The sequence below is a fragment of the Cyprinus carpio genome, unplaced genomic scaffold (genome assembly GCF_018340385.1).
Source record: "Cyprinus carpio isolate SPL01 unplaced genomic scaffold, ASM1834038v1 S000006459, whole genome shotgun sequence".
NCBI lineage: Eukaryota > Metazoa > Chordata > Actinopteri > Cypriniformes > Cyprinidae > Cyprinus > Cyprinus carpio.
Window position 1 is genome coordinate 171,935 of NW_024879140.1, and position 14,216 is coordinate 186,150.

The 14,216-nt window shown below is 43.0% G+C and overlaps 1 protein-coding gene across 3 annotated transcripts; it reads left to right on the forward strand.

Annotated features, from left to right (window-relative positions):
• The first annotated feature begins 16 nt into the window (after positions 1 to 16).
• On the forward strand, positions 17 to 12,884 carry ddx3xb (DEAD-box helicase 3 X-linked b). Of its 3 annotated transcripts, XM_042754107.1 has the most exons (19): positions 17 to 337; positions 1,580 to 1,628; positions 1,732 to 1,779; positions 3,268 to 3,414; positions 3,560 to 3,692; positions 4,248 to 4,355; positions 4,564 to 4,663; positions 4,762 to 4,897; positions 4,985 to 5,082; positions 5,165 to 5,263; positions 5,349 to 5,509; positions 5,703 to 5,847; positions 6,233 to 6,377; positions 6,767 to 6,817; positions 7,289 to 7,470; positions 7,552 to 7,669; positions 9,758 to 9,911; positions 9,996 to 10,120; positions 10,246 to 12,884. In XM_042754107.1, exons 1-19 carry the CDS (start codon positions 293 to 295, stop codon positions 10,317 to 10,319), a joined length of 2,118 nt encoding a protein of 705 aa, XP_042610041.1. In that variant the 5' UTR covers positions 17 to 292; the 3' UTR covers positions 10,320 to 12,884. The 3 variants fall into 3 exon arrangements, with proteins under 3 accessions (XP_042610041.1, XP_042610042.1, XP_042610043.1); XM_042754108.1 differs by lacking the exon at positions 6,767 to 6,817; XM_042754109.1 differs by lacking the exons at positions 9,758 to 9,911; positions 9,996 to 10,120; positions 10,246 to 12,884 and adding an exon at positions 7,909 to 7,949 and having other exon boundaries at positions 7,552 to 7,714.
• Positions 12,885 to 14,216: the final 1,332 nt, after the last annotated feature.

The following is a 14,216-nucleotide window of genomic DNA, read 5'->3' on the forward strand; positions in this document are numbered from 1 at the left end:
AAAGTGACGCGGCTTCCGCTGCGCTCTTATTTCACGTTCAGATCGAGAAAGACGCGCAGCTCGAGTTCCGATCATCATCGACACGAAGTCTTCCTCAGACACACAGAAGAACCTTAAAACATAAACTCTTCATCCTAAAGCGACGCTTGCGCTTCGAGGGGACCTGTTTTTTTTTCCTCTGTTCAGAGTTATACGTCTCACCGACCGGCGTCGACAGGAACCGCGAGAGCGTCATACCGGCAAACAAAGAACCCCGTTTGTGTTCGACATCAGCCCTCAACACCCGTTAGTTATGAGTCATGTGGCCGTCGAGAATGTGCACGGTCTAGATCAGCAGGTAAGTCGGGGTCGACAGCGGGGTTTTGGGGCTGTTTCGGCGCGGGGCGAGCGATGGCGCGGCGGTGCGTGTTAAAGATGGAGGCCGCGAGGAGCGGTGATGGCGGAGCTGCGGCGCGTCACACGCGGCCGCCTTCTTCAACCGGCTTTGAGACTTTAGGAAGATTTTCGGGTCATGTTAGAGATTTAAGTGTCGTTTCTGAGCGGCTGTGTGATCGCGTTCAGAAGCGCGACACGAATCGATGAATCCGTCGCGCTCGAGCTGGAGAACTGAGCTCTGGTGCGCGCGGCCTGCTCCTGGCCCTTTGTCTGTCCAGCTCTCCGCTGCGCTGCTCTTATATCGAGTATTCGCGCTCCTTACATCTCTTCATACAAACTGGTTTTGTTTTTGTACTTTAGATGAACCCAAACACACACGAATATCTCGAAGTAAACACACCGAATCTTCCGAGAGCGTTTTAAATAGCGCTTCTAAATCTGGATTAACGCGACCCCGGGCCACAAAACAGTCATGAGGCGCAATTTAGTTAAATTGAGATTATACATCATCTGAAAGCTGAACAAATAATCTCTCCATTGATGTGTGGTTTGTTAGGAGGACAATATTTGTCTGAGATACAACTATTTGAAAATCTGGAATCTGAGGGAGCAAAAAAATCTAAATATTGAGAAAATCATCTTTAAAGTTGTTCAAATGAAGTTCTTAGCAATGCATATTACTAATCAAAAATTAAGTGTTGATATATTTACGGTAGGAAATTTACTAAATATCTTCATGGAACATGATCTTTACTTAATATCCTAATGATTTTTGGCATAAAAGAGAAATGTATAATTGTGACCCATACAATGTATTGTTTTCTATTGCTACAAATATACCTGTGCTACTGATGACTGCTTCTGTGCTGCAGGGACACAGATGTGAGTGAATATAATTGCGTTGACACGTGTATTGTAAAGGTCACGTGAGCTCGTTTAATTACACTTATTCCGTTGTTTTGGCTCAGGGCTTGATTTGATTGTATTTGTATGTTGCAGTATTAATCAGTTCGTCAGTGTCTGAGATGTAGTTGTCTAGAGCTCTTTTCAGCTAGATGTTGTATTTCTGAGAGGAATAAAGTGTCGGAAGTAAGGCGCTCGAGCGCCCTCCGGTGGATCCGGTGTTCCTCTCACACCGAGCCCCGGTCAGCCTCTTAATCTCACTCTGCCCTGCTCCTCATCAACTCTGTCGCTTTTCTTTCAGCTCGCTGCCCTAGACTTGAACTCCGCTGATGTTCAAGGAGTCCCTGGAAGTGAGTACACCATTCCCGTCTCTTCAGGCTTGTGTTCTCTTCAGTTTTGCTCTGGATGAAGGAGAGTTGTGTTTCCATTCTAACAAAGTCTGTTCTTCTCCAGGGCGTTACATTCCACCTCATTTAAGGAACAAAGAGGCTTCCAAAAGTGGTACGTAATGTTACTTTTCCTCTTGACGTGTCTGGTTAGCTCTACAGCTCCAGTGCTGTGGAAGATTGTGATTTGACTGAAAGACACCGTGTGGTTTGTGTTTGTGGCTCTGCGTGTCTGAAGGATGTCTGTCAGTGTCTGTTTCCATCCAAACTGGAATATCGCATAAAACATTTATGAATAAAGCACTGTTTCCATCCGACGAGTCAAAGAGAACAATCATCACTTCCTGATAAACTGTCTCTGATTATCACTAAGAAAACTAGGAGAAGCCACTGAATCTAATGATGATGATAAAGACCTGCTGCTCAGAGTGAGCAGATGAAACAGTGAATGCTGTCAATGCTTTCGGAGGCAGATGCTGCTGTTTGGGAACACAGTGGTGTAAGACATTTATACAGAAATACTTTAATGACAGACTTTGCTCAGGCCTTTCAGAACGAGCTGAACAACATTTCAGCTGCTGTGAACGAGATCGGAGCACTGCTCAGTCCAGTTATCACGTCTCATAGCGCATGGAGGAATCTATCCAGTAAATGTGTTTCCATCGTACTTTATGCATGTTTTTTCTTATCAGATAAAAAGTTCATCCTACTCAAATGTGCGCATACATTTTTAATGCACATTTTTAGAATTTGTGCATCTTGGTGTTTATATCCAGTGTGGTTTTTTTTTTTTTTTTTAATGCAATATTCCAAAAAGCATGCCACTGCGCTCATACCTCTCACATCATGAGCCACAACAGAGGGCTGTCCACTGGCATTTTTGGATCTTTTTTTCCCCCTAAATCTTTTGTCCAGTGACACGAGTAATCAATATACTGGCATGTAAACAAAAGTGCGTCTACAATTGAACCAGAGCTGGTCTGAACCGATTGGCCGTGACTCTCCGCAGCTTAGGTTTCCGGCGAGATGCTCCTTGATCTTTAGTCTTATCCTTGTGACGAGGCTGTTTGGCTCAGCGTCCTCCTGACGATACGTTTTTTCTTTTAGCGGGAGCTTTTTTCCTCTGGTAGACAGAGCGGTTACTCAGAGGCACCAGGAGGGAGCTGTAAGTTTCTATTATGACAGCCTTTGGCTAAAGAGAGACTTTGAGGGGAAATCCTCAAATATGAATGATTCCACCATTAATTCTCAGCACACTCTTGAAATCCTGACGTCTTATTTAAGCCACATTTCTTTCCAATACAAGATTGCAAATGTCGTCCACAGGCTTTAAAGATCTCTTTTGTTTAAAGACTCCACTCAGATGAGGGGGGGGGAAATATTTGGAGTAGATGCTCCCATGTCTGCATTTACTTAAATTTTCTCCAAATTCCAAGCAGTTTCATCGTAGTCGGTCAAGTCGAGGACTGGTTGCAGACTACTTAACTAGAGCCGGGATGTGCGAGTCCATCCGCCCCAGAAAGCTCAGCTCCTTCTCAAGGCTGACTGAAGGTTTCTAGCACACGTGTGTTTAATAACCCCGTCCTCTCACTCTTTCACAAAGATTCTCCCGGAGGATGGGATAACGGACGCAGCAATGGCTTCGTGAATGGCTGCCATGATGGCCGAGACAACCGCGTGAATGGAGGCAACGGTTTCGGTGGCCGCGGCTCCATGCGCAACGACCGCGGAGGACGAGGTGGCTTCAGAGGTAAGAGCAGCGGCTCCTACAGCCCCATCCAGACAGTGCAGAGCGCAGACTGGTGTCTTCACCACACGGCTGGGCACGCTTGCTCTGCTGTTTGACTACCGAACTTGCATTGCTGCCTTTTGATGTGAATCGTTCTCTTTAATAGGATTTGGTTACGACAACAAGGATGCCGGTGGGTGGAATGCCCCAAAAGACACTGCCTACAACAGCTTCGGCGGCCGCTCTGACCGGGGCAAATCATCTTTCTTCAGTGACCGCGGGTCTTCATCCAGGGGCCGGTGAGGCTTGCTTGGGGTTTTTGGTGCTTTGTCACTTTATAGAATGAACTAGAGCTGCATGATTAATTGTTAAAAGATGGCGATCTCGATTCAAACACACGTGATCTCGTTTCTCAATGACAATGATTCGCCCTTGTCTATTAACCCTTTAAATAAACCTTACTGGATCATTAATATCTGCTGCTGACACACACAGCTGTTATGTTGATAAGAAACCGCTTCACAAACAGTATTTAACCACACAGTATTATTTCTGTCTTAGTTATTCATATTATCACACATACGTGGTTGAAAGTTTATAGTTTGGATATAAACATTGATGTCTATGGTAGCGATTCAAAAATAGAGCAAATCGCCTGTAAAAGTAATTCACACTTAATAAAGTGTGTGTAGGTTACATTGGGGCTGCACGATAGATCGAGATGAAAATGAAATCAGGATTAGGCAGAAGCTGTGGTTGTCATGCGTATCTTTCGTGCAGCTCTAGAATGAACTTTAACTCGTGACGTTAGTCTCTGTGAGTCTGGAGTTGTCTGAAGCAGTGTTGTTTGGCAGGTACGAGCGCGGAGGGTTTGGCGGCGGTGGGAACAGCCGATGGGCGGAGGACTCCAAAAACGATGAAGATTGGTCCAAACCATTGCCTCCCAACGAGCGAGTGGAACAGTGAGTGACCGTTTTTGACATGACACTGCTCTCAGGTTCCTGTGAAGGTGTTCCTGCTTCCATATCCTTCGAAGACTAACATTAGATTTGAAGGAGTTACGATACGGTGTTGATGTGTTCAACTTCTAAATGCAAATATTATGGCTTAGGTTGTGTGTGGTTTTTAAACCAAAGAGTTTTGTCTGACACTTGTTTGTATTTCCTGCAGTGAGCTCTTCTCTGGAAGCAACACTGGGATTAACTTTGAGAAATATGATGACATTCCTGTTGAAGCCACAGGCCAGAACTGTCCACCGCATATTGAGAGTGTGAGTGCCCTGATCCAGATCTGTTTAGTTGCAAATTTGTTTTTTTTTTTGTTTTTGTTTTTTAATAAATGCTTCATCTTTGTGTTTTTGTAATACAGTTCCATGATGTAGATATGGGAGAGATCATTATGGGTAATATAAGCCTGAGCCGCTACACACGGCCCACTCCTGTCCAGAAGTACGCTATTCCCATCATCAAGACTAAGAGAGACCTGATGGCGTGCGCACAGACAGGTGGGACGTCCGCTTAGTTGCTCGTGTTTTGCGCGTGTGTGTGTGTGGTAAATGCTTGATTGACGTTCTCTTTGTCGCTGTAACTAGGTTCTGGTAAGACTGCAGCCTTCCTGTTGCCAGTCCTGAGCCAGATATACACTGAAGGACCAGGAGAGGCGCTGCAGGCTATGAAGAACAGTGCACAGGTAGCACTTCCTGTTTGCCAATTGATAAAGAACTGGCTCTCTACATTTGTTGTTTCTAAACTGGGTGCATTCTTATCTTTAGGAAAACGGGAAATATGGCCGCCGTAAGCAGTATCCCATTTCACTGGTTTTAGCCCCAACAAGAGAACTGGCTCTCCAGATCTATGAGGAGGCCAGGAAGGTAATAAACAACCAGAACACATTGGAACTTCCTGATTTCTGTTGGTTGGAATGTATTTAAGGTTTTTTTTCTTTCCTGTGTGTAGGTTGCGTACCGCTCTCATGTGCGTCCCTGTGTGGTGTATGGAGGCGCTGATATCGGTCAGCAGATTCGTGATCTGGAGAGAGGCTGCCATCTGCTGGTGGCCACTCCGGGGCGTCTGGTGGACATGATGGAGAGGGGCAAGATCGGCCTGGACTACTGCAAGTATGTCAAAGATCTGCTGCACTTTGTTCCTCTGTGGAGTGTGGAGGTGTTTGCTGTCGTAACGATGTGTGATCCAATCTTGTGCATCTCTGTTACTTTTAATGGTACCCAGTTTTAGGTCCAAGAATGCACTGGCTTTTAATACCCTCACTGTTTTGAGTCTTGACCGTGAGCTGTGTGTTTCTGTCGTTAGTTATTTGGTGCTGGATGAAGCAGACAGGATGTTGGACATGGGCTTCGAGCCACAGATTCGTCGTATCGTGGAGCAGGACACCATGCCGCCCAAAGGGCTTCGTCAGACCATGATGTTCAGTGCCACCTTCCCCAAGGAGATCCAGGTGAGGGTTTCAGCCTGAAGATTAAAATAGGTCCATGTTTTACTGACCCTCAAGGCATCCTAGGTGTGTGTTTAGTTTTATTATGATGTTCGGTTCTAAAATCTTTGTTGTGTTATGGGTGGGTGTTTTTGTTCAACAGTCCAAAAGTAGTCAAATAAAGTGCATCCATCTATATTAAAATGGCTCCGGGGAGTGAATAAAGGCCTCCTGCAGCGAATCGATGTGTGTATATAAAGCTTGGAAAATCCAAGAAAGCAATTTTAATAGAACTCTGATTGGATTCGTTGGAAAGAAGGAAGTCATATAGATCTAGGATACCTTGAGGGTCAGTAAAACATGGACTAATATTCATTTTTGGGTGAACTAACCCTTTAATGTTTCCTAGATCCTGGCTCGTGACTTCCTGGAGGAATACATCTTCTTGGCTGTGGGCAGGGTTGGTTCTACATCAGAGAATATCACGCAGAAGGTGGTGTGGGTTGAAGAAAATGACAAGAGGTCCTTCCTGCTCGACTTGCTCAATGCCACAGGTACATATGCCTGTCAAGGGCCCCTGAAGGCCTTCATCTGATCATCTCTGTACGATCGTGATGGCAGATTGCTCTTCACGGGATATATCATGTTTGAGGAGATTAAATTAGCTTGTTTTGTGAGCGGACTAAACTAAACTTTAGGTTGAAGTCACTCTTTGAGGACTTTTGAGGTTGAGCACAATGGGGAAAGGCCAGTCTTATTCTCACAGTGGGTCTCTAAACACCAGAAATATGAAATTGAGGTTCAGTGAGCTACAGATAATTATGAATTGCATGCATGCTCCGCCAGCACCTGAACGCAGAGCTTCATCTGAACCCATGTAAACCTTAGAAAGACTGAAACTGATATTTGTTGAAGCTCATCTTAAGGTCTTGATTTTATTCAGTCATTCCGAATGAGGTTCAGGACAGTACGGGGGAGAACGTAGAAAAACCTGGTGAGTAGAGACGTTTATCTGTCCACTGGAAGTGGAACGAATGTAAGTCTCATCTCACGTCTTCATTTTGCTTGAACATTGTTTGTTTTCCAACCCCTCCCTTCCATGTCAAATGAGCTCTAGTTCTCATGCTGTTAGGATCTTGACTTTAATTTTTAATTTTAATTTATTTTTTTCCCCTCCCCGATATTTCTTTGGAAGTAGTCATGCTTCTTTTCAGTGGTTCTTTCCTGCGGTTGGATCTGTGCATGAAGTGGGATGTAGCCAATGCCATGTTGAATTGTAAAGCCGTAAGACTGCTATAATTTGGTTGCACACATGGCTGCGACTACAGTAGTCTTTTGAATTTAACGTAAAGTTCACTTCTATGAGATCCAAATGCTTGTCACGCCTTGTTTGTTGCCATTCATTAGCTTCTACTCATCCTGAAGCGTGATGCGAGTTGTTGACTGTCTTCATGTCCTCCAACAGGTAAAGAATCTTTGACCTTGGTGTTTGTTGAGACCAAGAAGGGAGCGGATTCTCTGGAGGACTTCCTGTACCACGAAGGCTACTCCTGCACCAGTATCCATGGCGACCGATCCCAGAGAGACCGCGAGGAAGCGCTCCATCAGTTCCGTTCAGGGAGATGCCCCATCTTAGTAGCCACGGCTGTACGCCATCTTTCTTCCCGCTTCCGTGTGTTTAATCTTTGGTATGTTTTGGTGCAAGTCTCAAACGGTTTTGTTCCGCAGGTGGCTGCTCGTGGTCTGGACATCTCCAACGTGAAGCACGTCATTAACTTTGACCTGCCTAGTGACATCGAGGAGTACGTCCACCGCATCGGGAGAACCGGTCGCGTGGGAAACCTGGGTAATTGCAGTGACTGTGTTGATGATTGCAGTGACAGGAGCTACGGTTTTAGCTTCCATCGGAATGAATTCATTCTGACTGACGAATCCAAACGTAGTGTTTACACTGCAAAAATTATTTTCTTCCTTAGTATTTTTGTCTTGTTTTCTAGTATGAATCTACAAATACTTGAATCAGGATGCATTTACTTGACAATGACTTCAGACTTTTCAATTTTGTTAGTTTGTGCTTAAAACAAGCAAAAATATCTGCCAATGGGGCATGAAAGAAAATCAGTCCAGAGGCTGAACAAGATTATTTGTCTTACCCCTCGGGCAGATATTTTTGCTTTTTAATGCAAAAACTAACAATATCTGGATAATTTTCAGAAAACAAGCAAACAAGAGTCATTTTATTTGTCAAGTAAATGCATCTTAATTCATTACACTGTTTTTACGTCTCTGCACATGCGCAGTAGGACTGGACAGTATATCGCGTTGTGTTTTTAGGTGTGTAAAGTATAGCGTTTTTTCATTTGTGATCGGAGAAACAACAAACAAGCGTTACTCTACACTGCTCAAAACTCACGTTTGAATCATCAGTGACAAATTCTTTAAATATGAAAACGTACTTACAGGCTGTGAGTCAGGAGCGCCAGACTGTCCTTGCAAAGTTTTGAACTGCCTCACTTTATAGAAACAGACACCGGCATTGTAGGCTACTCTCACAGGAAACAGTCCTCGTCCTCCTCCATCAAATGTGATGCACACATCTGAATATTTGTGTTGAACTGTTCTGGAACAGTGTTGAAATATAACTTAACCACTGATTTCTAGTTGTGTCCTCTTCTGGAAGACCAAACAATGTAGTTGCACTTTCACATGAAACACACAGCGTCTCCACGACAACAATACTACAGCGAGAATAAAAGTTACTCCTTCTTTCTTTGCGTGAACATTTGGGCCGTGTTATGCAAATCTTCTCACACAGTGATGTAGAGATGTGGGGCGTGTTTAAACAATGTGTTTTAGGAGGACGTGGATGATTTTTAGATTTTGTGCAGAATATCTCTTTGGATTTGATGGTTTTGTATTTTAGTCTTTGCAACTTTACAGATCTTATCTGTTGATTGTTAGATTGTAAAGAGAAAGGAAAACTTGAAATGGCATCATATGACCCTTTAATGTGTTTGGGATGTGCTGTCTTCCTGGATGCATAACTTGGATTTCACAGGTATATTCTGTCTGTAAAAGTTAGAAAGCCATGGAAATGTGTCCATTCTTCACAGACTTGATTAAGAACGAGTGCCGCTGCACACACGTGCATCAAACAGACAGCGCAGTAATTCTGACTAAAATATACATTTCTCTGCAATATTTGTAGTTGGACAGTAATTGTGACCTGCATGTGTTTGTATAATAGCACTGACTGTAATAAGGGTTATCAAAACAGCCTTTTTACTCAATTAGTCTGTTTTTTTTCTTTCATTTTTAGTTTAGTAAATTTAACTAAAGCATTATTTTTGTTATTAGATTGCAATGTTAGTGTAATATGATTTTAACCCTTTTGCGCATAATATATGCCTACATGGTTCCATTTTCTTAATATGATTTTAACCCTTTTGCGCATAATATATGATGTATACCGCAAATCAGACAAAAAATGCTGTGTTATGTATTTTAGCTCCTCGTCCTAATGCGCAGTATTTCCCAGTTTCAGTTTTCAGTCTGATCAAGTGTTTGTGTCCTCCGGCTCGGATTACCAAAGGAATAAACCAGCCCTTACAATTTTAAACAGATCTGGCCAATTCAGTCCGATTGATGTTCGGATTACCAAAGGAATAAACCAGCCCTTACAATTTTATTTCCGTTCTCCTTTTTAAATGTCTGGCTGACAGTTGTTTCCCCCCCCCCACCTCTCTCTCTCTCTTTTTTTTTCTTTTTCTTTTCGTTTTTCTCCCAGCTCGATTGATGTGGTTACAGGAGTTATTTATTCCGACTGTGCTTCTAGTCGTATTCCGATGGGATTATTAGTCCATGTACACGCAGCTACTGTTGACGTCTGCTGCGTCCCAAGTCTCAATTCAGTCGTTTTGTTGGGTTGTCACAGGTCTGGCCACATCATTCTTCAATGATAAGAACGGCAACATCACCAAGGACCTGCTGGACATCTTGGTGGAGTCCAAACAGGAAGTCCCATCCTGGCTGGAGAGCCAGGCCTACGAGCACCAGCACAAGAGCAGCAGCCGCGGGCGCTCCAAGAGGTGAGGTCTCTCCCCATTTCTGAAGGTTTTACCCTTTACGATCGTCCCCTGGGCACCCCGTTGAAAGAGTTTGGTGTGTTTCAGGTTCTCTGGTGGTTTTGGTGCCAGAGACTACCGTCAGACCAGCAGCAGCACCGGCGGCGGAGGCTTCGGGAGCCGCGGCGGCAGGAGCACCGGCGGTCACGGAGGAAACCGTGGATTTGGCGGGGGTAAGGGTCAGCCTCGCTCTGGGCGGAAGAGGCCTCGTGGCTTGTCTTGATTTGCTGCTTTCAAAGATGTTTTCAGTTTAGCTGCATGACAGCACCGTCTCTTACCCGGTGTTTCTGGTCCTCAGGTGGCTTTGGTAACTTCTACAGCAGTGATGGCTATGGAGGAAACTATTCCCAGGTGGACTGGTGGGGAAACTAAGACTCCTTCCTTCACCTCTTCACTCCCCTGATGACCGTGGAGCACCATGCCAAACTCACTGAATGGAAACCACATGTACCATAGCCAGACTATATACCCTGTGTAGCTTTGAAGAACTTTGCAGTACATTACCAGCTGTGATTCTCTGACCACATCCGGAGAAGCTTGAGCTCCGTGGACACGGGGACGCTGGGACTTCTGGAGGTTCGACTGTAGCAGGACACGGTCTCGTGCCGAAGGGGAACGGAGGCAGCAGTTTGCTTTAGATTCTTGGACTCTAGTTTTCCACTACATCTTTTCTTTCTACTAAATGAGAATCATTTGTTTGTTAATGTACTGTGCCTTTACATTTAGACTCGCTATGTTTTGTTTGTTTTCCGTTCTCCTTTTTAAATGTCTGGCTGACAGTTGTTTCCCCCCCACCTCTCTCTCTCTTTTTTTTTTTTCTTTTTCTTTTCGTTTTCTCCCAGCTCGAATTATTTGTTTGGATGGTATAACAAAATAAGCTTGGATGTAATCAAACCTTGGCAAAGTCTGAGATGGTCTGTCACAACCTGATTTTGAACTGAAATTTTGTATGGGGTCACCTGACCCCCCCTCGATTGGCTTGAGCTCTCCTGTGTGCTAAAACATCACAAGGGAGTGAAAACTATTGAATGTTGGAAGGAAAAGATCTCGCTCACTCTATCCTGGAGAGGCATCAGTAAGAGAGACGGTAGTCTTCTGAGAAAGAAACCAAGCCATTCCAGTGAATTATCTTAAATTTGAATGTTGTGATGAACCGCGTCTGCCTCCCGCCGCGCAACCGTACCGTAGAGGCAGCTAGTTCAGAACCGCACGCTAGCTGTTTAGCACTGTTGGATAAACTTTCTTTTTTTTTTTTTTTCTTGAACCGTGGTGGAGGTAGCAATTGGATTTGTGTTTTTCTTCCTTCGATAACCGTTCTTGAAGTTGGGTAACGGTGGGCTCGTGGCAGTGAAGAGTTCTGACGGCTGCTCTAGGACCACGAGGTCAGGGCGGACGGCACAAAGCCCAGCCCGTCTCTGAAGAAATCCGCATGCTAGTGTTCGTGTTTTTTGGTCAAGGAGATTTTCGAACCGATTTCTGCAGCAGGCTTTTACGTTCATTACAAGAAAACATTTGGTTCACTTTTATTTTTTCTCTTTTTCAAGCTGCGTTGAATTCCGAAAGACATCTTCGGCTTTACTCTTGAGACACGGCTCGCTCGTGACCCCCCAGATTTAGGGAGGACTGGGGTCAGCAGAATTCGGTGTACACCACGGGAAACCGCACCAAACCAGCTGCAGGGGAGTGGTTTTGGTGTAAACCAGACTCGTATCGGTTGGTTTGTAGTGGAGGAGGTTTCCATGGCATCCTGGCCAAAGACAGGGTTCTTTCAAACTCCCGCGCGCCCTTAATAGTGCGCTACTGATAAGGGCGAGTGGGATGCGTTTAACTGAAGTGCAATAGATTTACTCTCAAGCGTGTTGTGCCTTTTGACATGAATTTGGAAAAGGTGACCTGAAGCAGATGCGTTGACAGTATTGAGGAGACTTGAGAGCAGTGGTGCTACTTAGGCCCATCCAGTTTTACAAAAGTTGTTTTATTGCACATCTAGGGTTTTTATATAAGTGTCTTGAGTGCGTGTCCTTAAGCTTCTGAATATTGCGTGTGAAGATTGTGAAAACGCAGCTTGTTTACAAAAGGGGAAGGGTTCTCCAATAGTTAACCAGGATTGATTTGGGACCAGCAGTGGGGAATTTAGCTATTTGCACAGATTACTGGATTCTACTTTTTGCTGCTAGTTTGTGTAATTTATTAAGCATTGTTGAGAAATATTTATTTTTATAAGCCTAAAAGTGATAGTTTCAAGTAACTTGACCAAAAGACAGTACAAAAACACTGGCACTTGAATGTTGAATGTCACCCGTATGCGTGAAATTTATATTTTTCGGGGTAGTGTGAGCTTTTTAATGTTTAAGGTCATTTTGGACTCCGCAGAAATCCACATCTGTAATTGGTATCTCTGACTAAACGAATCGATCCAATCAGTCAAACTCTGAATTGGCAGCCGAAATTTAAATGAAAAACCTACCATGCCAAGGTTTGGAAAAAGTTACAGAAATATTTTTGTAAATGTGTATCAGTGCAAAGTGTTCAGAATCTCCAGTTCTTTTTTTTTTTTTTTTCTTTTTTTTTTTCTTTTGTCCAAATTTTTTTTTTTATTTGAACCCCCAGTGAATGTCTGGCACACGGCAATCTTAAGTAACGAAAACATGTGGTTTATTCTCTATTGTTGCATTGCATACTGGGCTCTGGCGCTGGTGTTCTCTGACAGGTTTGGCTGAAAGTTCGGTCTTAATTACAGAAGCAGTTGTGGGTGAAGTGTTGAAAGCATGCAATGAGAGGCTTTTAATTGACCAAATCATGTGAAAGAACATCACCGGAGCCCTTAGAGTTAGAATATTTGCTTTATGTGCTAGTTTAGAGGCTGTGCACTGCACGAAAAATAAAATGTGTTTATTGTATGATTTTACCAAATTAAAGTTGGAAATTGCAAATACAGAAACTGCTCTGGCATCTTTGCATCTTATATGATTGAATCCTAAAACCCTGCTGTTAGTTTAAAGGGTTAAAAGTTAAGTTGAGGATGGGTTTTTTTTTTTTTTTTTTAAAGGTCTGACAATGACATCCAGTTAATAACAATGTAAGGGGACATTTTACAATTTTCTTGTCAATTGATTTTTAAACTACAGCATTTATTTCTGCTTTAATCCATTCAACATTTGTCCCAAATATTTGCCTGAATAATGCCTCACGTTCTCGCCCTTTCAAGAAGTTCTGGCAGTACGATCATAATATCAGGCCTTCAGTGGAGCTAACACACTGGTCCAGTTAATTATAACTAGCTGTTAAGATTATATTATGGTTCACTAATTCTGTGAAACGTTACTAAATCTGCATGTCGTAAACCCATAAAGTTTTCTTCTGACTAAAAGTACTGGTAACCATCTCGTTATTACATAGCTACATGTTTTGGTTTTTTTTTTTTGGTGATCTTTAAATTTGTGTAATTTGATTTCTATAATCTGTAGTCATCTGCTGGAAGAGAAAAGTCTTGAAATATGGATATTTTTCTTACAAAAGCGCATGGATTCACTGCAGGAGGCCTTCATTCATTCCCCAGAGGCATGTTTTATTACAGATGCATGCTCTTTATTTAACGTGTTTTGGACTGTTGAACAGAAACACCAGCCCACTGCAATAATAGAGCTTAGAAGAGCCAGGACTATATTAATATCACTCCAGTTGGATTCTTCCGAAAGAAGAAAGTCATACACACCTAGGATGGCTTGAGGGTGAGTAAAACATGGGCTAATTTTCCTTTTTTGGGTGAACCGTCCCTTTAAGTGTGTGCAGAAGTGGTGTGTGTTCAGTGTTGTGATGTTCTTAACGGAGCGGAGAAGGTTCTGGAAAGTGCTTGTATTGAGGTCAGAGTCAGTCTTGTCATTTACTTGATTAAAAGTAATTCAAAGATTTACTTGAGTACCAGAAAGTACTACATTTTTAATAAAAAAAAAAAAAAAAAAAAACGTATGAAACGTAGTGCAGTGTAAAGTATGACAGTATGCTCTGGAATATAGAGAAGTAAAAGTTTGCCAAAGAAAAACACTGATAAAGTACAGATACTTTTTTTTAATTAACTTGAGTTTAGTAAAATACTTCACACCGGTCCGTCTCTGCACACTGAGCACAGATGAAATAATTTCAGTGATTAAATAGTGCAAAAAATAGTTAGGCAATATTTCATAAAATACTGCTGATCTTAACAAAAAAATCCAGATGTCACAAGGTTGAATCAGAAGTGATTATTTACAATGCAAACATTCCCCATAA